A 22,229-nucleotide genomic window follows, 5' to 3' on the forward strand; every position below is an offset into this window, starting at 1 on the left:
AGACCATCATCAACTACTCGAAGGGAGTAACAATGTCATTTTTTATTTTATAGGCTATTCTTAATAAGCTACCATTGTATTTGTTATTGTTTACAAGACTGTATTACCTTGGAAATCCCATATGTGAATACAGATCTGCGGAAAACTTAATTCACCTATTATGCTCTGCAAATTTGGACTATGCTTCAGGACTCCCCTAAACTGGTCAAATTTCTGACCCCAAAATAGTTAAAGCACCTGTTGAACATTTTTTTGTATAATGAATGCTCCTGTTTGTAATGTTTCTTATATTGCGATATTTTTAGGCCATATCTCGATACATGATATATATCTCAATAGTTTTAAATCTTCTTAAAGGACTTCATTAATACTAGAACTGGGAGACAGAATCAAACATTACATTTTTTTTTCAAATTCCCTCTTTGATGTAACAATATTGTAGGAATGACTACTGGTACTCTGAAAAAATATTAACACAATTCCATTTTTAATCAATAATCATCAGTAATATAGCTATAATGACTAAGTGGGTAAAGGCAAGTAATAAAACAAGTAGAACTGATAAGTTGAGAAAAGTACATCACTGTATTTTAATGCAACCTTTAAAATCAGGAAAAAGACACCATTTATTCCATATTAGGATATAACAATATCTAATATCTCAAACAGTATATAGTTTCATATCTCCATAAGATATAATATCTTTATATTGCCTAGCCCTACATACAACACGTTGTCAAAACATCACACATTTCCTGCCGGTGGTCCCGTCCTGCTGGCTGACTTTTTTAAAAAGATGCTGAATCAGCACTGTTACTGCCTCTGTCGTCAGCCTAAAGGTGATACAGTTCTTTCTCCCTATTTTACCTTTTATACAGAACAAGGCGGCATAACAGTGCAATATTCCCGCCTTGAACAGGCAGTGTCAAAGGGGCTTGTCTGCCTATCTACATGTAGAGATTGCTTTTCATCACCTCCTTTCACCAACATCATGATTTTAACTCCTCTCCCTGTGCTTTTCTTTAAAAAGCCTTCTGTGACTGATCTGGGCAGTTCTGCAGTCTGTCACATGCTCCGAGTTTAGGACTCGTCCATAGTGGTCGAGCGTTTTCTCATGTTCATCTTGCTTTATGTTAAAACTGATATGCTCAGAAAACGACCCAAAAAAATGCAGCTGGTTTTGAAATGCTAATCAAAAGTTATTATTTTAAATTAGAGGCCCAGGCCTGAGGCTGCTCTGTTATATCTCAATAATGAGTAAATAAATCAGTCTGTCCTAAAACTTGGCAGCGCACTGGCTGTATAATCACATCATGACATTCATTCAGCAGTAAGCTTGACAGTGTGGTAACAGACGGCTCCCTCGAGTGTTTTGTTAGTGTGTGTGTGTGTGCGTGTGTGTGTGTGTGTGTAGGCATGTGAGAGGGACACTGGACAATGACAGAAATGAGCAAGTGTGTTCTCATTTCCTCAAAAACTCTGGCACTCTCGGTCGTTGTATCATCTCACTGCTGGGCTGGACCCAGCTCCAGTTCCTGATCGTCAGATTTCACTACCGTCTCTTTCCTTGTGAGTCAGCAGGAATGTGAGGAATGACCCGTGCGAGGCCTGGCCCTTTCCCACCCAGCTCTCATCTGCCCATTTTTAGGCATACCCGAGTCCAGCTTCTCTTTCATTTTTCTCTTTTTCACTTTGTCATCCTTTCTCCCTGCCAACCGCTTTTCTTTCCCTTCTGATCCTTCTCCTCCTTCCTCGTGTGCTTTCTTCCTGACTTTTCAGCGCACTTTCTCCTCTTAGTTGTTATTTTCAGTCAGCTCAGCACTTTAAATTTCCACAAATTATAGTATAGAGGAGAGCCCCTCGGAGCTAGTGCAGCTCGGGCCACATATTTTGTCAAACCACCGCGAGACCTCAAAACCACTGGCTCTCTTCGTCTCTCATGAGACCCCCCCCTTCCTCCTCCAGGCCCAGCAGCATCAACCCCCTTTCAACCCACCAGGGTGCAGGGCTTAGCTTAACAACCACATCCAGCTCCCTCTAAGAAAAACCAGTTGGCATACAAAGGTTTGTGTCTGGACTCTGCAGGTTTTAACTGGTGCAGCAGGAAGCCTTAAGGTGTGTGTTTGTGCGTGAAGTGTATCAGGAGCAGGAGCCCCTCATCTCTGCATGTGTTGACAGGTTCCTGCTGTCGACTAGAACAGAGATCTGTCTCTTATATGACAGGAGAGGGCTCCCTCCACCCTCCCATGCACATGGCTGTCGCTGACTTGAAAGCTTCCTGCCTGCAGACTGTCTTGTCTGTCTGCAGGCGTGCTTTTATGTACACACTCGCACACCTTAATTACTCCTCTTTTGCTTGAAAAAATAAACCCTTTAACTAATACCCACTCAGAGCGATGAGATGGCTCAGTGAGGGTTTTAAGTGAGGCACTTCTGAGTCTCTGGGGCCTCCTGCAGCCTGGCTACTGTTCAACCTAGATAAATTACAGCCAGAGAGGAAGACACCTGGGCGATATGTCGATCCTGACAGCTGAACGCACTTCATTCTTATTGCAGTGCACCAGCTGTTGCGTGTTTCCCATCCTCTGCTCCTTGCTTAGGTGGTTCTGTCTTTTCACATTATTGAGGTCAGATCACTTGTCATCGCCAATCGATAAGCCGTTCATCGGCCTTGCTGACCCCGTAACTCCCTTCCACACATTTCAAACTAAGCCAGGTCAGTTTAGTCTAATGCTTTCTAGATGTCACACACTTGATGATACTTACCTTTATTATCTGTCAGCTGTGACTGTGGTCAGGCTGAGTGTGCAGCCATGCTTGCGCCTCTGTGAGGCTGAACTGAGGCACTGCATGACTTGCAACGTGGTATGGAAAGTAGCATTAAAACGTTTTAAAAGGTCTTAAATCTAGCTTGCTTTAAGATGTAATTACCCTGGTAGAGATTATCCAATAAGGAGCATGAATGTCTGAACAAAACTTTTTGGAAATCCATCCCAACAGTTGTTATATTTCAGTCAACTGACAGACCAACATTTCTATCCCCGGAGCCAAGCTGCTACCATGGCTTAAAAAAAAATCACAAAACGTTTTAGATATTCTGGCTCACAGCCTGCCTGCTCTTGTAAACAAATGCATTATTGTCTCTGCTTGACAGCATTAATTACAGGAGACAGTGACTGAAAGAAGTTTGAGCTACGACTCTATGAGCCCTGCAGTTCTGCTTATTCACCGCCCTGTACTTACACTGTGACCCTTTGGTGTTGCAGTGGATTCTTAAATAACAGTGTGGCTGTTTCATGACCATGCTTCTGCAGTGTACTCGCTCATAGATTCAAATGTAAGAGTGATAAATGGCAAATCTTTGCAAGCCAAATCTGCGGTATGCTGCTGTGTCATTTGTCTTCATGCTGTCTTTTGTCTTTTTATGTGCAGCTGGATGGAACTGTGGATCTGGACGAGAGGCGCCTCATCCGTTCAGCCATCCGAGATCTGAGGAGGAGGGAGATCGAAGACATGGAGGCCGCTCTGGCCAGCAAGAGATTTCGACCCACACGCCTCAAACAGCAGGAGGACAAGGAGAATCAGCACAGGTGAGACCACACGCAGACATGCACACACACACACATGCACACACACATGCACAGACGTGCACACACACACACAGACACACACATGCACACGCACACACATGCTCACAGAGACCTGTCCTCATGACAAACTGCACCAGTCCAGGTGAACTGGAGATGCTGAGAAAACAAAACCCAGACGCAGCATTCCTTAATTCCAGTGGGAAAAAAGAAAACTCTGGAAAAGTCAAGTCAGGAAATCATAGGGGACTGAAAACTACAACCACAGTAAATTTTCCATTTACCATTGTGTACACGCATTTCACAGTGAATACTTTCACTTTAAAAAATGTGTCCTTATGTCACATCAGATTGAAGCGGATTTTCTCAGCTCATTTGTTTGTCTTACTAAGAGGCTTCTAAGTGTTTTTGCAGTGCAGTAACACACTCCCAGCTCCCGTCATTCAGCTGAGGACAATCTGATAACTCAGCTCTGATGCCATATATGCCATTTTGTCAATAAACATGTTTTTGCTGGCTAAATGAATGAGAAACCAGACGGGCAGGCTCTTGTTATCAAAGAAAAGATCTTTGTTGTTACTGTAAACATTGTGATTATCTGTATTTTAAAGAGACTCATGGTACTTCTGTTAAATTTTATTTGCAATAACAAAAACACAGGGATGACATACATAGGTTTGACATATAGAAAATTGAAATAGACAGATTGTGTGTTAGTGGTAATACAAACCTTGAAAATGATGGTCAGTGAAAAAAATAAATAAATAAAATAAAAATAAAAATGAGAACCTTTAAATATATTCTATTTTTTGGGGTTATTTATGTAATTTATGTGATCAATGCAGGCTTTCTGTCACCACATTCAACAGGTGTTGATGATGTTAGACAGGCTGCTGCTGTTAGCAAATAAGTTTGATATGTAAACTTTTCCAAATGAATTTGCAGAGCATAATTAAGCACCTTTTGCTCTCCTTAGACATACCATAAGTGCCATTTCGTTGGCAGCTGGACTTTTTTTTCAGTTTCTTATGGCGTTCTAAGCCTCTTCAGTTCTGCAAGAACTTCACGAAACTAAAACAAGTCCAGTTGCCAGTGAAACAGCACTTATGGATACCATGACGGGAATGACTGAGAACCTTCATCAAGTCCTTAGACATAGTTTATTTAACAGAAAAAAAAAAGTTGAAAGGGATACTCTGCAGGAACTCTGCGGTTTGACAACATTCAAACTCGGCCCCTCCTCCCTACACTGCTTTAACGTGCAAAGCAAGCTACTTTTGTAGGAACATTGCATTTGCTGTAATGGAAAAGCAGATAGTTTATTAAGCTTACTAACTGCGAACTGTTGGCCAGTGATGTAAAGTAGGCTATACAGGGGATATCCACCTCTTTTTCACCTAAAAAGCCATTTGAATATATAAGAGTATATATCCACTTCCTCCTCGGTAACATACTTATCTTCCCAGTTGTAACCACCTCATTATCTAAGATTGCATCACTGCCTGTCCGACAGAAAACAGACCAACTCTGCGTCCCACTTCATCCTCTCTTTCAGCTCTCATCAGCGAACGTTATAGTGAAAAGCAACTCCAGATTCACTTTCCTTTGGGAGCAATCTTTGTCCGCTTGGCCTTTTGCTTTTTTCTAGAGTCCCAACCTGAGCTGCACATAGTGCACATAAACGTCCCAGTCACAGCAAAATAAGTAAATACAGCTAGAGGACAGAGTCTATGCAGATAAATACATCGCCACACACTTTGATGATTTAGCAGAATTAAGTTTGTATGAGTCCATACATTGTTCTTTAGGAAATCCTGCGTCTTTAAATCTTTGATGGTGTGAGATTTTTTTCCTCTGTGTGGATGAGATAAGCTCTGCACGTCAGTGTGGATTCAGTCTTGTAACAGGTGTTAATTAATGACTGTTAATGCCCGGATTGGAGCACGGCAAAGATTTAAAGCGATTGGATGTGAAGAGGACACTCAGCCCTCTGCTGTCGTTCTCTTTGACTGTCACCGGATCCTATTAAGAGCAGTGGTCGGGCTTAATCATTCCCATTCACTGCTGCTCTCAGAAGACTTGGGTTACAATAATAAAACCCCGCTGAAGCAGCTAGAAAAAGCATACCTTCTGTAGCAAATGCACACGTGTGTGCATGCTAAGACACACACATATACACACCTACAAACACACACCGAAGCCGGCTGAAAGTTGCATTATCCCGTGCCTCTCAGAGGTGGAATGTGAAATATTCAACTCCGACGTGCCACACATCCTTTAATACCAAAGACTGGAGGAGGCGAAGATAATGAGGGAGCCGGAGGAGCGTATGAGTAATAGAAACCAACATAAAAGTGAGCAGCGAAATGGAGAAATATGAGGCTGAAAAGAGGGGAGGATGAGAGCAGCCTTTTTTAGGCGCCGTGTGTCATTGCTGTCAAATCTGTTATGAGTATCACTTTTTCCACGCTTGACTTGAGAGAGTTTTCTCTAATGGGTTATCTTGGAATTGTCCTCTGCTGCCTTTCACACGCACAGAGAGGCCTCAGGATGAAGTCAGTGAATTTTTATTTGGACATTTTAAGATGCTATGATTTCCCAGTTTGACCAAAAACTTGTGCTCATGCAATAAGCGACAGTCACAATGACCACCATTATAACCACATCATGACCACCACCACTGTGTCTCTCTCTCTCAGGTCTGAATCCAGTGACAACTTGGACGTCCTGTCACGAAAACTGCAATCAATCCAGGACATTGATGAGCTCACAAAAATGGTGAGTATTAAAGGGAAAAAAAACATGAAATATTGTGACACTGCATGCTTTTCCTGTGTGAACTGACATTTTGTGTGTGTGTGTTTGCACATAGCTCCGCGCTGCCGGCGAGTATGAGGAGAGGAAGATGATCAGAGCAGCCATCAGACAAGTCCGAGATGAACAGCAGCAAGGTGAGACCAGCTGTCTGTTAAATATAATACCAAATGCAACAAAGAAAGATGCATCACAGATTAAACACATATGTGACACCAGCTGCGTGATTGTGACAAAACATTTAAGGATTATGTCATTTGTCACTGCACTCTGTCAGCATTAACGCTTTATCTGATAAGTCTGAAGATGGTGCTGTGGAGTTGTAGTTAAAGGAATTCAGGTTTTTCTCTAATAAAAATGACTGGTTCAAAATTGTTCATTGGTGTCACAGGGGTCTGCATTTAACAACAGCAAAACTTTATCAAAACATCAGTTTAAAAACTCTCACACAGCTCGCGCAATATAATCAAAATCTCATTTATCCAGTCTTATGATCAGTACTTTCTTAAAGACAGTCCTTTCTGAAGGGGAACTGAACCAAAGTTGTCTCTGCTCTCTACAAAGCCAGACTCCGCTGAAAAAAAACAGTAATTTTACCTTCAATAACTCTGGAGCTGCGGCTCTGCCTCTGTCTTGATTAACGGGTTTGTTTGTAATATTGTGTGACTTTATAGAATCCGAACTAACTCTTTAAAGCACCAAAGTCACACAATAACACAAACAAACCAACTGATGAAGACAGTGGTGAACCAGCAGCTCACCTGTTCAGTGGGGTAAAGTTACTGTTTTTGTCAATGCAGTTCAGCTTTGAGACACGTTTCACTTTCAGTTCAGTTCCCAATCAGAAAGTCTGGCTAATTGGGAAGTACTCAGCATATGACTTGATAAATGAGACTTGGATTATTCTGCATGAGTTGTGTGAGAGATTGTAAACAAATGTTTTGGTATAGTTTTGCCGTTAAAAGCAGTCCCCTTTTACTTTAATTCATCAAGACGTTTTGTTAAGGAATTCAGTGTCACTGAAGGTGAGTAAATTATGTACAAATGGTCAACTGGGGGGTGAAGTATGCCTTTTTAAGGTCAAAATGTCAGAATCTGAGTAGCGATAATTATGATTTAACTGACATTAAACATGCAACTTGCATCTCTCAGTCATTACAGGCATTAATTTGTTAAATGAGTACAATGTAAGCCAAAAAAGTGACTAAATATGATGTGATATTGTGGACACCGCTGCTCTAATCTTGAAGACATTTAGGGAAATGGTGTGTGGCAGTTAAAAAGGAGGGCACTGATTGGCCTGATGAGAGCACAGACATTACAGGTTAAAAAAAAAACCTTTAGTAAACTGCCAGTTTCTCTTTATAATTATTTTTAAGGCATTTTGGTGGGATGAACACATGGTGTTAGTGTGTATGCATTACTCCTGTGGGAGAGATAGCGGCTATCTTTGGTTGCCATGGTCTCGGTGGCAGATCTACATATGATGCTGGATCAGATAGTGGATTCCTGTCATTCCTCAGCGCTGTCTGGTCTGTGTGAGGACCCCGTCCCTCTGATGCAGCCTCCTCCTGTGGGGCCACGTTAGGACACCTCAGATGATCTTGTCCTTTGTCACCTCAGTTTATGTCCCATCAGTGTTTACTCCTTTCCTAATTTTGAATATGACCAGAAGTTTGACACTTCAGATGAGATAATGAGTACTACATTCTATTGATTGTACTCCTGCTGTGTTTTCAGGGACTGTGGAGCGGGGTAAAGCTCTGGGTCGCTGCGGGGAGCCTGAGAGTGGGGAGCCCCAGAGCACCATGGGAACTGGGGTGAGTACAGTAGAGTTAACAGACATTACAGCTGATGGGAAAACTGTCTCGAGTCTGATGCTCCCTCGTCTCAGCTTCTATTTGCAAAAATGAACCCAATTTGTGGAGTTTGTTTGCATGGCAACAGTGACCACTGAGGTTTCGCGGCTGCCACAGTGAAGAATGCAGCAAACAACAGCAAGCATTGTGACTTGAGTCACACACTGTGTCATGAATGTGGCTACACCACACACACACATGCACACACATGCGTTGGCTGCCACAGAGTAAAGAATGTGCTTTTGTTTTTTACATCCTCATTCAGGTTTGGCCAAGAATGAGGAGAAAGATGAAATTTAGTTTGAACCTGGTGTTTAAGTGAAGGCAGTAAATAGTTTTTGACAGGGATGTCTCGCAGACACTGTCATTTAGCACACATCCATCTTTTCAGCCTTTAATGCTTTGAGACTGTTGCAGCCTGAAATTTTAAGTGAAGACTCAGAGAGACGAGATGATCAAAGAATGTGAAGTCTTTGAGTTTAATTTGATCTGATCTGGTCACTTTTGATGGACGGCATCACATGTTTCTGAATTACTCTTCAGTCACTTAAACGCTCCAGACTTCCGTCTCCTCTCGGCTGCCTGGCCGGCCCTCTAGTGGGTGATAACAGACTGTGTTTTCAGACCTGAACTAAACTTTTATCTTTTTCAGCGTAACAGATTGAATTATATGGCTGTTACAGCCAACAGGATGCGAAGACATGACATGAGGCTTAACTGTTTGGGAGAGTCTGCCAGGAGCCAGATGTTATCTTATCACCTGTGTTTGATCACAGTTTTTGATGAATTTCTGTGGAGGAAAGTTAATTCTTGCTCTATGTGGTCACCGATGTTGTATCTCAACTCTTATGAGGGATGGAGATGGAGAAACACATATCTATACCTTAAAATACAATCAGCTGCATTATCAGAGTTCTGGAGGATCCTGTGAAAACCTGCAGCTGATCTTCCCGCCACAGTGATTGATTTATTTCTTTATTTTAGAAATACAGACAAACAAGCACATTTTCTGGACTTATTCAGCGAATAGCTTCTGCAAAGATTAAAAAAAAGTTAAAAAATAATAGAAATCTCCTTTACAGTGATGTAAAGCGAGGGAGACAAAAACAAGGCTGTTAATATCCCTCCCATTGTCTGTTGCTGCTTGTGCTTTGCGTGTGTGTGTGTGTGTGTGTGTGTGTGTGTGTGTGTGTGTGTGTGTGTGTGTGTGTGTGTGTGTGTGTGTGTGTGTGTGTGTGTGTGTGTGTGTGTGTGTGTGTATTCTCCTCAGATAGGAAGTATGACAGCATGCTGCCGTCACCGGATGCTCTAACATTCAAACCTTTTTTACGTCACTTCCGGTAAGACAGCTCAGCTGTGCGGCAGTGGGCTTGTGGGCTACAGGTGGTGTGATGGATGAGGTCGGGGGTTGGAGGTCTGGAGGGGGAGGGGGAGGGTTGGGGGAGAGTTGGGACAGACAGACGGGCAGCCCACCAGCTGTGCCTCAGCAGCCTGTAGTCTGCGCTGGAATGGGGACGTGGCCAAAAACAACATCAGCCAGCAGCAGCAGGGCTCCTTCCACTCACATCACAGCGACGGATCTCTTTGAGCTGCGTGCGATTGTCCCGAGGCAGATGGAGGTCTCAGATAGGCCTCCACAGCAGCCAAACACACACGTAAACACGCACAACATGTGTATACTGCCAGAAGCTTGAAACAAACACCAGCTCAAGAAATCAAGTAACTAAAACTTGGAAAAACTGAAACGTATGAGTGTTTAATTGGTGGATTAATGTAACTTAAATTACACCAGAATCAAACATCCATCAGGAGGCGATGACTGTATTTTATGGCCATGTTCTTATGATTTCAATGATAGCTGGCATAAAGCAAAAGTTTCCTTGTGGTCATTTGAGGGAGACCGAACTGTAATGGCTCATAAAAAAATTTAATTATATGTATGTAGCAAAAAAGAAAAAAAACATTGGTAGGAAAAAGGATAATATGTGCAAAATATTCAGTAATTCAAATTAAGTTCCTGTACAGTAAAAAGTCTCAAGCAAAACAGCAGCTGGAGAAAAAAAATAGGTCAAAACAAAGAAAGAGTGTATCAGAAGTTAATGTGTCAACCAGGCAACCCTTTAACCTTAAAGAAGTGTGTGTGTGTGTGTGTGTGTGGGGGGGGTGGGGGTCAGATCCCTTCGGAGACAGAATGGGAGGGAGGGGAAGTCAAGGGAGTGGCTTGTTGGTGTTATGTGTGTGTAAGTAGTGTTGGTGGCTGTGGTGTGTGTGTGTGTGTGTGTGTGTGTGTGTGTGTGTGTGTGTGTGTGATGTGGCTGAGGGAGTAGAGCGTCAGAGTAGCGGACGTCCTGACTCCATGAGGGTGACTGCTGAGAGGGAGAGAGAGGGAGAGAGCGAGGCAGTCGGGTCAGTGAAGAGAAGGTAAATGTCACTCTGGTTTTCTCTGCTGTCGTGTGTCAGACCAAACGCTCCTCTCTGACTGTCTTTGTAGTTTTTAATCTGAATTTAAAAAATTGTTTCTCATCAGTTTGTGCTTGTTTCTGTCTGACTGAGGAATGGGACATACCTGCCTCTCTATTTACCTTTCAGGTTTGTGTACATAATGGTTTATTGCTGCGTTATATCATTTGTGTTCATTTAGGTTGACAGTTTAACTCTCAGGATGTGGATGACACATTAATGATGCATGCGATGACACTGACTTGATTACAGAATTGTGGAGTTAATGCAACAAGACAACTTAATGAAAATTCTGCAACTATTTAAAGGCTAACCTCAAATGCATGTATCGGTTTAACCCTGTAGCTTGACTCTCGGAGGCTGTATGCTGTTCAGGTGTGTCGGGCGGGTTCAGGTAGGCTGCTGTTGTTGGTCGGCAGGTGCTGCAGCTCCAGACAGAGATTTGTTTGCTCTCTGATCTCATCATAAACATGTTGCAAGAGACCTGAGGAAAGAGGAGTTAACCCGTCTTAAATGGGGCCTAGCGCTTGCAACAGAGAGGGTTTTAAGATGCTGAAGGAGAATAAAAGTACAGTAGATCCATTTTGAAAGAAAACCAGAAAGAAAGCTTAGATTGGCATGTGATGATGTGCAGTGGAAACAGGAATGAGGCTCAGGGCTGAGTTTTTCTGTGGGTTGCCTCACTCCAGACTCTGTGTGTGTGTGTGTGTGTGTGTGTGTGTGTGTGTGTGTGTGTGTGTGTGTGTGTGTGTGTGTGTGTGTGTGTGTGTGTGTGTGTGTGTGTGTGTGTGTGTGTGTGTGTGTGTGTGTGTGTGTGTGATACCGAGATGATTGCTACTTCATTCCAGCTACTGTATTTCAGTAGTTGGAGGTAAGCCGAGTGTGTGTGGTTCCTCAGGCTGCAGTAATGGAAAAAGAGCCGCCAGGTTTCTCTCTCTCGTCCACGTGGAGGCATGGAAGACCCTCAGATGGTCTGACCCTACCAGCTCAGTGATGGATTTAACGTCCATGGAAAACTGGAGCGTTGAAACCCGGCGTGCTAATCTGCAGCCGATCTCAGCTGCGGGTGAAGGAGGTGTGTGCCTCAGCCTCATTGTTGTTATTTTTGAGGGTTCAGAGGAATCCAGATGGCCGACGCCTCGCTGTGGTTACGAGAGAGGACAGTTGTTTTTGTGTTTATTGAGCTTTTGCTATTATAGTCCAAGGCGAGTAGGCTGCTGAGGCCGCATGGGATGAGTGGGACGGTGTCAGTGTTGGTTCCACTCTGTCAGGTCTTCACTGTCAGGGCCAGAGGGAAGCCGCTAATGACAGCATGGTGGCTGGCAGCAGGTCTGGAGCTCTGCTCTGCATCTCCAGTTCCACTTTATCTTCTCTTTTTTCCCCTCTGCCTCACTGTCTGTGAGAAATATGCTCCCTGCGGTTTAGTGGGAGCTGTGTGAAATGATGGCTGTCTGTCTGAGTCCTGGTAGAAGTGGCAGAGGGAGAGGAGGGGCGGGTGAGGAAAGACTTGTCGTCTCTAATTGTGTTTATGGCTCAAACACAATTATCTCCCCCTGTGACTCTTTGATTGAGTGACTCCACTCAGAAGGATTGGCCCTTTGTGTGTGACCTCTCACATTATTTCACTGTAGTGCCTTCAAGTCTTTTGTGTTGATGCAGAAGACGGTTTGTGTCCTCCAAACTCATCAGACACTATAATGACTCATTAAAAGGGAGTTCCACGACATTCCCAGTCTGCATGAGCAACATTTAGCGTAAAAGCTGAGAAGGCTTTTTTTTTTAATGTTCCAGATTTTATGCTGCCACTTTTTTGCCCCATATGGAAAAAGTGGAAGGCATGGAAAAAATGACAGTGGAGCACCTTCTATGTAGATTAACACTGCTATGATGTCAGACATTGTATTTCTATTTTTTAGATTCTTTTTAAAAAAAGTTTGTTTTTGTTTTTTTTTTTTAATTTTCGCTTATTTGACTTTTTATTTTAAGAAAAGACAGTCCAGGTGAATAGGGTAATTTTTTTTATTAAGAGATACCACTGTAAATCTTTTTACCAAGGGAATGTGGGTAGTCTCTTTCAAACGTTGTTTGTTGATTTTCTACATAATTACAAAAATAACAGTCACAGTCATTCAATTATTATTATCATCAGCGTCAATTTTTTTTTAACACTCTATGATTCAAAAAATACTGTCAACAGCCCCAAAATAAATGGATAAATAGATTACTCAAATTTTGCCATGTTTTTAAGAATAAAATGTTTTATAAATCATGCTTTGCATAAGACATGACCAATCCCTCTGTAAAAGCCTTCACAGTACCAAAAGGAATAATATTAGAAAGTCTGGTGAATGTAAGTGCTACAGAAGTTTAAATTTTTGGATCAGAGTGTGATTTAAAATAAATAAATAAAATAAAACAGAAAACCTTATTTTGAGAACATGACCTTTAAAGATATTTATTGTAAAATTGTAGATCATGAAAGATATATATATTTTTTTCTGTATATTGTTTGGACCCAAATATTTTATTTGTTTGCGTCAATGTACCAAGTGCTGCTTGTATTCATTTTGAGAACAGAAATCCGAAATAAAATAAGGACCTAAATGTGCTCCACTAGTCCGATATGTCTTGTCATGTTATGGAAAACAGCCCAAAATCTCAACAGAAAACAAACAAAAAAAAACAACAGTTTTCACCTGCAGTTGTCTTAATATTATCTTGATTCATGATTTGATATATTTAATGACGTGGTGTCTTTGTTTATAACCAGAGCAGTGCCATGCAAGATTCACCTCTCCTGTTTGTGCTTCCGTCGCCTGCGACAGTGTCTGATTACATTTTCTCCTCAGTGAGTGCGGCACTCTGCCCTGTAATCTGCTCAAGGTGGAGAAGGTCACAGTCAGCAGAGCAGAAAAACTCGAGTCCTTCCTCACCTCTGTGTCTCGTTTGTGCTTAAACTCGAACAGGCTTTGTGTTCGCTCTCTCTCTGATGCACTGATTAAAAGCCTTTTTGAAATCAAAAAGGTGTGTCTTTAAAGATTTTCACTGAGTTGCTGTGACAGCTGTGCAAGTCTCTTGAGCAGGAGAACAGAGTTTACACATGGACAACTGATTGTGGCGTGCGAATGTGTGGTTGGGTGTGTGTGCTTTCTTCGCTTGCTTGACATCTTGTGAATGTCTTTTTAGGAGCTTTTTGAAGTAATAGTAGGCTGTAAATCCGGTATTATATTTTCAGTATATAAGGTCATGTCCCGTATGTTTTTTCAGGATCCACCCAAACTTTTGTTGGACTATTCTTAACCCAGATGCCTCTTGTAAAACACCTTTAATGAGATTTAATGCTGTGATATAGTTTATCATTTAAAGTAATGCGTAACACCTGAAGCTCTACACATTGGAGTGTTTTGCCCTTTAATAGAAAAGTTTGTAAAAAAGAGTGCAGTGGAATATAAATATGTGTGGGAGTGATTTAAAGCGTGTGCACACGTGCTCGAAGGAGCCTTATTTGTGCAGCTGATTCTCCTGTGGAGCAGCTCAAGGTCAGGCACCAGAGGCCCAACAGTAGTGCCGGCATTTTCATCTCTCCCCCGTCCGTCCTCCCTTCCACACCTCTCCTGTTTCCTCTCCATATGCCAAAATATTCCTGCCAGTCCTCCGAGATCTCCCCCCAACTGCGACTTTCCTCCATCAGTGCAGGTTAGGGCCAGAGAGAGCTGCAGAAATTTGGTTTTATGTGCTGCAGGTAATCTTGAAGGAGTAGGACCCAAGTGAAGTCAGGCAGTAAAGCAAAGATATAGCACAGTACTGGACCACACGTTGACTCAGGGTTCTTCCAGATCCTTAAAAAGTCTAAAAAGGCACTGAAGTCATTAATCTAAAAATAAGACCTTAATTGTTGTTAAAATGTCTCAAATCAACCTGTCAGAAGTTTTAAAAATGCCAAAGATTAGGATTTTAGTAATCGTTTTTTGCTGACATTGCAGTGTAAAATCTCGAAATAATTGGCGATATTGGCGGTTTTAATTTTTTTTTCTAGCATTTTAAGTAGATCATCCAACATTTTACTTTGACCAAAAAAGTTATGTTTAATGTTACAATAAGAGTTTGCGCAAAATTGTTCCTAACCCTAAGTGAAACGTAGGCGTTTTTGGAGCTCAGGGGTCTTTTTCTCATCAAAGAACTTGTGGCAATGAACACTAAACACACTGCAAAGACTTCAGCCAACTGGAACGAAGAGAAAATAACTCTCCATACCAGCAGGCAGCGGTAGTCTGTATTCTTCATTAAAAAAGCCAAAACCGGAACCCTCAAAGGATGGATTCAAGATGCTAGTTAGTTAATGAGCACATTAACATCACAGCCTGATGTTAGAGGAGCAAAGGAATTTTCACAGTGCGCGAGCGAGCAATAACACAAACCGTTTCTGATATCAGGGTGATTTCAATCTCCAACACGCTCTGCCATCTCTGACACTGATTCAACATGCTGAATCAACCTGAGAAAAAAACGGACAATGGCCAACAACGCAGGACACACTGAAAAACACTGTGACAGATGCTCAACCTCACCAATGGCCGACTGTCTACTTGTTGTGTCAGGGCCCCTAGAGGTATGCAACGGAAAATAAAACAGATCTGTACTTTTCCAGCTGTTGTTGCATGTTGCTCATCATGGCTGGAGCACTTGACCTCCACCTTCAACAAAAGACTGTTAAAATCACCAGCTGACCTCAAACAGATGATCGTAGGACAGATGTTTTCACTCTGGTTTTGATAAGAGGAATGGATCAGCCTGAAGAGATTGTGACCGCAGAAATGTGTCACAATCATGATGTGTCTTATGGAAATGAACTCAGCAGTGTGATTTTTTTTCCTTATCTCTTACAGGAGTCAGAGCGGGAGAGTCACAGTGAGCGCGTCAGATCTCAGATCCGGGAGTTACGCGAACAGCAGACACAGCAAAGCAGAGAGCTGCAGAGAATAGGTGAGAGACGCTCATTCAGTACCAAGCTGTTTCTATCTCGTGACCCACTGCGTGCTGTATACACACGGCCTGCATGCTCTGCACACTCACATCATGTTCAGCCATGCCACACTTTTGGAATTGAAACACAAAACCTTTTATATGCTGTCAAAACATTCACCTAAAGGTCAAGTTTGGGTAAGAACTTTTGACTCAAAGCCAACACTGACCACCTCTGTTGCCTTTACGTGACTGCAAACATCCGTCTTGATGCAATTTCCTCCTTACTGCCTGTTAAAATCGTGCGCTGAAGGAGCTGTTTTCCTGAGGTGGCGGTCAGGAGGTCATATAAGCTCAGGCTCCTTCACCTAACTTTATTAACTGTTTGGGGTCGCCCACAGCCATAGGCTTAATGACTCTGCCTTCTTAAGTGTGAAGTAATTTCATTAAGCACTCTGTTAGCCCAACCAATAATAAGGTAGTATGAATGAAAGCCTTCAGGAGGGCATGAATGTGCTTCGTTCAGCTGAGTCCTTGAAGCCTTGCAGGCAATGAGCTGACGATGAATAGCTTGTAAAATGACAAAAGTGCATTACTGACAAGTTGTTACAAACCATCCTACAGCTTTTCCAATTTAACCCTATAAAACCTTAGCAAAGTTTGATTTCTCTTGATGAGTAATAAACAGGACATGACCCAAACGTTACAAGAAAATCAGCTAAAAATAAGCCAAAAAAAGGATATATATATATATATATATATATATATATATATATATATATATATATATATATATATATAGATAGATAGATAGATAGATAGATAGATAGATAGATATAGATAGGAGAGAATAACTTTTAAAAATTCTTAATTTATATAATCCACATTAAAATCCATATTTTTGGATAATTTTGTAGTAATCCTACATATAAATCCTAAATTAAAACTAATATTTTGGTCCCTTTTTACTGATTGCTTGCAATTAGTGGGACATTTCTTGCTCGCTTGGTCATTGCTTTTTTCCCGTGTTTTCAAAAGAAGTTAAACCAATTTGCTCAAGTTTCAAAGGGTCAAACAGCTTGTGAAAGAAGTCTGATCACAGCACAAAAACTGCTAGTTATCCAGGTTTCAAGGGGTTAAACCCCTCAGAACAAACTATTAATTGGACAGTCCTTTGCATATAGGACACTTAATTTAACTTTGATCATCTTTGGCTGAAGATGAAAGTGTTTTTCTCCTTTTATTTAAGCCCGGCTGACCTAAACTTGGCCCTGAGGCAGACGGCCATAATAATGTCATTCTGTGTGGCCTGGTCTGCCCCTGGACTTGGCTCCCAGTGTCCTTCTCATGGACCTCGGGTTGGTGGTGGGGTTATGGGAAGCAACAGAGGGAAACCCAACAGCCACACCTCTTCTAAATAAAGCGGACACCAGAACAGAACCAGTTGGTGGAGAAACTCCCCACTGTTCCTGATTTATCCCTGCCTTACAATTTAAACCTGGGTGAAGTTAGGGTGAACAAAAAAAGACCACCAGAGAAAAGCAAAGGAGGCTTTTCAAAGTGGACACCAATCAACAAAGAAACGGACGGTTTTGGTTGGGAAAGGACAGGGTGAGCCAGTGGTTCTTGAAGAGGCGGTTGTCTTTTCAGCAGAGTGAAAGTGGCAGAAAATAAGAGATTGACTTTGACTGATTCTTTTTGGTGTTTGAACACAGCACAAACACAGGCATCCACTTCTCAGACAAAAAAAAGCTTATATTTACAAGCTTTAACTCAATGACCATGTGTCCGGCTGTGTGGCATTCTAGTGCAAACTGCAGCTTGTAAGGCGGTGATTTAGGAAAAGAAATGTTTGCAGAAACTCTCGTTGGAATGTGTCTCATGTTCAAATTTCAAGTTTGACACAATTTCATCAAGAAAATAAACTGAATACAAGAGCATGTACCTCAGTCATAAGGGTTGAGACAAATACTCAGATGAAATGAGTCTCTGGTACAGAAAATTTACTTTTTATGAGCACAATATCTTGAGTAAAATGTGTCAATATCAGTACTCGTGTTCAGTCTCTCACTCTAGTGATCAAAAAAGGTTCTGAAACACATACCTGAGGTTGTTCTGCAAATAGTTTTTTAAAATCTATTTTTAAGAGTTTAGTTCACAAAAAAACTTATACTTCATACTTCAACTTCTGATCAACCAATATCAATTACAGGCTTAAAATATCAGCTTCTGGTTATGTCCTTCCGATTTCCAGTGTACTCATCTCTACTAGACTTGCACATATCAGGTCATTGTTTTTTTTTTTTTTTAATATAAGACCTTGGTCTGCAGCTGTGGCACCTTAAATCAGAGGGGCCTAAAAAATCAGAGAGCAATAGCAGGATAGAAATAAAAGCAGCACTCAGTTAAGTTAATTTATCAAATCTTTGTAATTATTGAAAATCTGGTGAGCTTTACATCTTGAAGGCTCTAAAGCCTATTAAAACTAGAAGGGGAGGCCTGTTTCAAGGCCAAACATCCTTTCTCACAACATTAACAAAGGTGAAAAATATCCGTCCCATGATTCAGATCTGCTCCAATATTTAATGGGTTCTTCATTGGCCCTTGCCAGACCCTTTCACCAAGTTTTATGAAAATCGAGTCAGTACTTTTTCTGTAATCCTCCTGAGAAACAACTAACTAAACCGAAAATATGACCTCATCGGTGAAGATAATGAAGTAATCTAAAATAAAACATTGCATGAACCCTGAGAGACATTTGCAACCTGTAATAAAAGGTCAAATTAAGGCATTGCTTCACTGAGAAGGGTCACAGGCAATTAAGGTTTGGTGTCACTGACATATGACCTGAAAATAATTTGCTCATGCTGACTCTCCTTTTTAGTTAGCATTAAATGTTTGCTGCAATATTTTGTGGTGTATATTTCTTTTCTTTATATGGTAACATAAAAAACATGCATGCAATAGTTTGAATTAGACACTTGATTATGAAGTAACAGTACATTTCTTAAATAAACCTGTCTTCTACTTGTTAAACCAAATCAGAGGTGTGATTAATTCATGTTAAACTCAGGTCATCAGCAGGCGAGTTGAAAAATCTGTGTTGACCGGTTCACACCAACAACAAACACGAGCTTTCCTCGGGCCATTGCTTCAGTGTGAAAGAAGTATAAAGAAAACCCTTGGATGGCCTTTGTTTGTACTCTATATATTGACTGGCAGCACAAGCTGCTTTTGTAGTTATTTTAGAGCTAAAAGAAGCAAACCTTTCATTACCCAGCAGCAGCAGCAGCAGCAGCGGGATTTTCCCAGAAATCGCTACACAATGGACATGACAGCTCCCTGATGGCAAAAATACCAACAATAACGTGAGCGTTTGTATACGAAGCCGTGTGTTTTGGCTCTCACTACAGCCGTGCAGTAATTGAGTTTGGGTTGAGTGCATCATTAGATATGGACACTGCTGTCTGCTGGACCGTTCAGAGTGTCACATGTGAGAATGGTGGCCATTTATTGTCCTTATTATCATAATCACGTTTTCTATTCAGAGCGTATTACATAATCATCTGGTTTGTTTAATCAACAATTTGCTGCCATTTATAGATTAATTGTGCACAGTTTAGCCAGCATCTATTTTTAAAACAAGAATGAGGACAGTCCAAACATTTTGTCAATGTGTTTGAGATTGTAATAAGAAAAAAACAATTAATAGGTAATCAGTACAATTAACTATGGAGTCCAAGCTTTTCTTGTTAGGTTGCTACCCAAAAAGCATTACCTCAAGGAAATGAGAGGCATTTTTTTCATTGTTTGTTAAATGCAAAATAGATGATAGCACTATCGTGAGAAAATGTGAATCGACAAAGAATTAGTAAATGTCTGAATATCCTCAGAAAAATGTCAACACTTTATGATAACTGTCATAATTAAGTATGAAATTGATACCTAATAAAACATAATTTATTTGTGTTACTCTCAACAATCGATGATATGATAATTAAAGATGTTTACTTATTATTATGAATACTATAATATTAAGTATTTAACAGTTTATTGCTGTGCACATTTTAATATTTTATATACTCTGTTAAATATTTGTTAATAATCAATAATTATTTATAGTTATTTGGATGGTTATTATAAAGAGCTAACTAATGATTATGATATCTTTTAAATGGATAATAAATACTGTGTAGACATTTAAGTGGCCATTATAAAGTTGCTGTGTTTATACATGCACTACAAAATTTATTTACTATTAGATAAGGTATTATAATCATCATATTTAACTTAACGATAGCCATGCAGCAATATTATAGACGGGTTATAAGTCAATCGTTAACCACTAACAATTAATACTTACTACTACTATACTATATAAAATGTTATAATATATGCAACAATAAACTGTTAAAATAACATACATTATAGCATTACTAATAATTCGTAAAATGTAACCTAATTTATGATTGATGATGATGATTATTAGAAAGTGTTACAAAAAAAATTGGCCTGTTCTTTTAAGAGAAATACTAAGGTAATATGGGGTCAGTAATAGTTAATTTGGAAATGCAGACTTGACTAGTGGGTCAGCAGGGTGAATTTGGAGATGAATATGATAGGATGAAGGATAACCAGCTGCATGAGAAACATTTTTAATTTTTAATTTAATTCTTTTAAATTAATAATTTTATTAACTTTTTTCCAGGATTTTAATGCATTTTTCAATGCATTTTATTTGTCCTGTATTTGTTTGTACTTTTATTAAGTTAAGTATTGCTTCTATTTCTTGCAAATCTAAAAAAGAAAGTGTTAAAACAACAAAAAACAGCTGCTTTTAATGAAGCTGTGAACTCCTTGGTCTCCTGCCGCGTCGGAAGTTGAAAGAGATTTCTGCGGCTGCCGTTCAGACTCTTTGATTTGGTTTGTAAATGACAGACATGCATACTTGGTGAACCCTGTTTGGTTGCAGAGTTGGTGCAAACAGACATGTTTTCATGCCTTGGTGTGTACATGGGATGTGGGAATCTGATACACTCTCAGTCTTCTCTGTTTTCCTGATCTGCGGTGCTTTCGCAGCCTCAGATATTCCATCAGTAGGAGCACCGTGGGGTGCTGGAGGTAGACGCTATCACAGAGGGAGGATGTGGGCTGCGCTGTGTTGTTTGGAGTGTGGTTTCCTGCGGAGAGAGGGAGCAGTGAAGGAGCTTGGGATTAGGGGAGGGGAAGTACTTGTCCTAGTCTCTATTTCACCCCCCCTTCCTCCCTGACTTCTTGTGCTTGCTTACTGCCTATGGTTAAGCCACATGCTCCCTCTCTTTAGTCGTGACCCCTCCCTCTCTTTTGCGCACATGCACCGACACAATCTCACAAATCTTGCTCAGGAACTGAGGCCAGTCTGGAGGAAATGCCTACATCCCCTTATGTCTCCACGTGCCCCCTCTGTGATCCACAGTGATATTTCTCCTGCTGGGCCTCCCATGTGAGCCCCCGTGCTCGCAGAAGCATTTTACTTCCATCATTTGAACCTCGAACTTCACAACCCACTGCTCCCCTTGTTCACACACAGTAAAACTCTCTTTCCTTTATTGATATGAGAGGAAGAATATGTGTAATATGAGAATTTGTTTTTACAAAATCAACAAAGGTTCATAAAGGAATTCATCGCTCATCTTTAATCTGTGTTTTTTGTTGCAGGCTCCAACTCAGGCATGGTGCTGGTTCTGGATCACCTGGTGAAGGACGAGGGTCCCGGACCTCTGCTGATAGAGCCTCAGAGAGAGGCCGGGACCACAGAGCCTGATCTGGTCCTGTCTCACCGTCAAAGGTCTGACTCCTCAGCTTCAGACCGCAGTGGGACCCCTGTGCTCTCCAGGTCCAATCTGGATCCTGTGGCCTCAGATAAGAACCAGGGCTTGGCCTTCAGAGCCAGGCTGGACTCTGGAGCTTCAGACAGGAGCCAGAGTCCCTCCCAGCGCGTTCGCCTAGACTCTGGGGCATCAGAGCGAAGCGTCAGCTCCCTGTCCTACGTCAGACAGAGACTGGGCTCAGATGTCTCCGACTCTGGCGTCAGACCCCGTCTGGGCTCTGGGGCTTCAGACAGCGTTGGTGTTTTATCAAGGAAACGGAGTGACTCGGGGACGTCTGACCAGAGTGTGAGCCTGTCCTCTGAGGAGAGAGGTCCAGCAGAAGAGCTGGAGGTCGCCACGAGTGGCTCAACTTGCAGCACAGATTCAGAAACCGAGAGCAGAGGCCAAGGTCCAGCCAGCATCCAGGCTCAGTCCGACCAAGACCCCATCATTGAGCAGGACCAGCCAGACGGAGCTGTTATATCTCGCAGAGATCCTGCAAATGGCCTGCTCAACGGCAGCGTCAAGGGAAAAATCGACTTCCAGAAACAAAAGGTAGTGTATACAAAGTGCCTGCATCATATGAATGATGTTCTTTTGAGCCCTGAATACACAGACAGGCGACAAATGAAAGGAAAAACCTGAATAAAAGAGAAGCACAATGCAGCTTCCATTCAGGGCGGGAGGAGTCACTGACC

General features: G+C 41.5%; 1 protein-coding gene across 4 annotated transcripts in view; it reads left to right on the top strand.

Moving 5' to 3' along the window:
* Positions 1-22,229, top strand: part of smtnb (smoothelin b) — a 62,802-nt gene that overhangs the window by 16,431 nt on the left and 24,142 nt on the right. For all 4 annotated transcript variants that reach the window (XM_088076740.1, XM_088076742.1, XM_088076743.1 and 1 more), the window contains exons 2-7: positions 3,433-3,590; positions 6,287-6,365; positions 6,460-6,538; positions 8,142-8,221; positions 15,607-15,703; positions 21,380-22,086. In XM_088076740.1, the coding sequence (XP_087932866.1) occupies positions 3,433-3,590; positions 6,287-6,365; positions 6,460-6,538; positions 8,142-8,221; positions 15,607-15,703; positions 21,380-22,086 (1,200 nt within the window). The remainder of the gene's footprint in view (positions 1-3,432; positions 3,591-6,286; positions 6,366-6,459; positions 6,539-8,141; positions 8,222-15,606; positions 15,704-21,379; positions 22,087-22,229) is intronic.

The sequence above is a fragment of the Plectropomus leopardus genome, chromosome 4 (assembly GCF_026936395.1).
Source record: "Plectropomus leopardus strain MGB_pleo_1.0 chromosome 4, ASM2693639v1, whole genome shotgun sequence".
In the NCBI taxonomy this organism is placed as follows: domain Eukaryota; kingdom Metazoa; phylum Chordata; class Actinopteri; order Perciformes; family Serranidae; genus Plectropomus; species Plectropomus leopardus.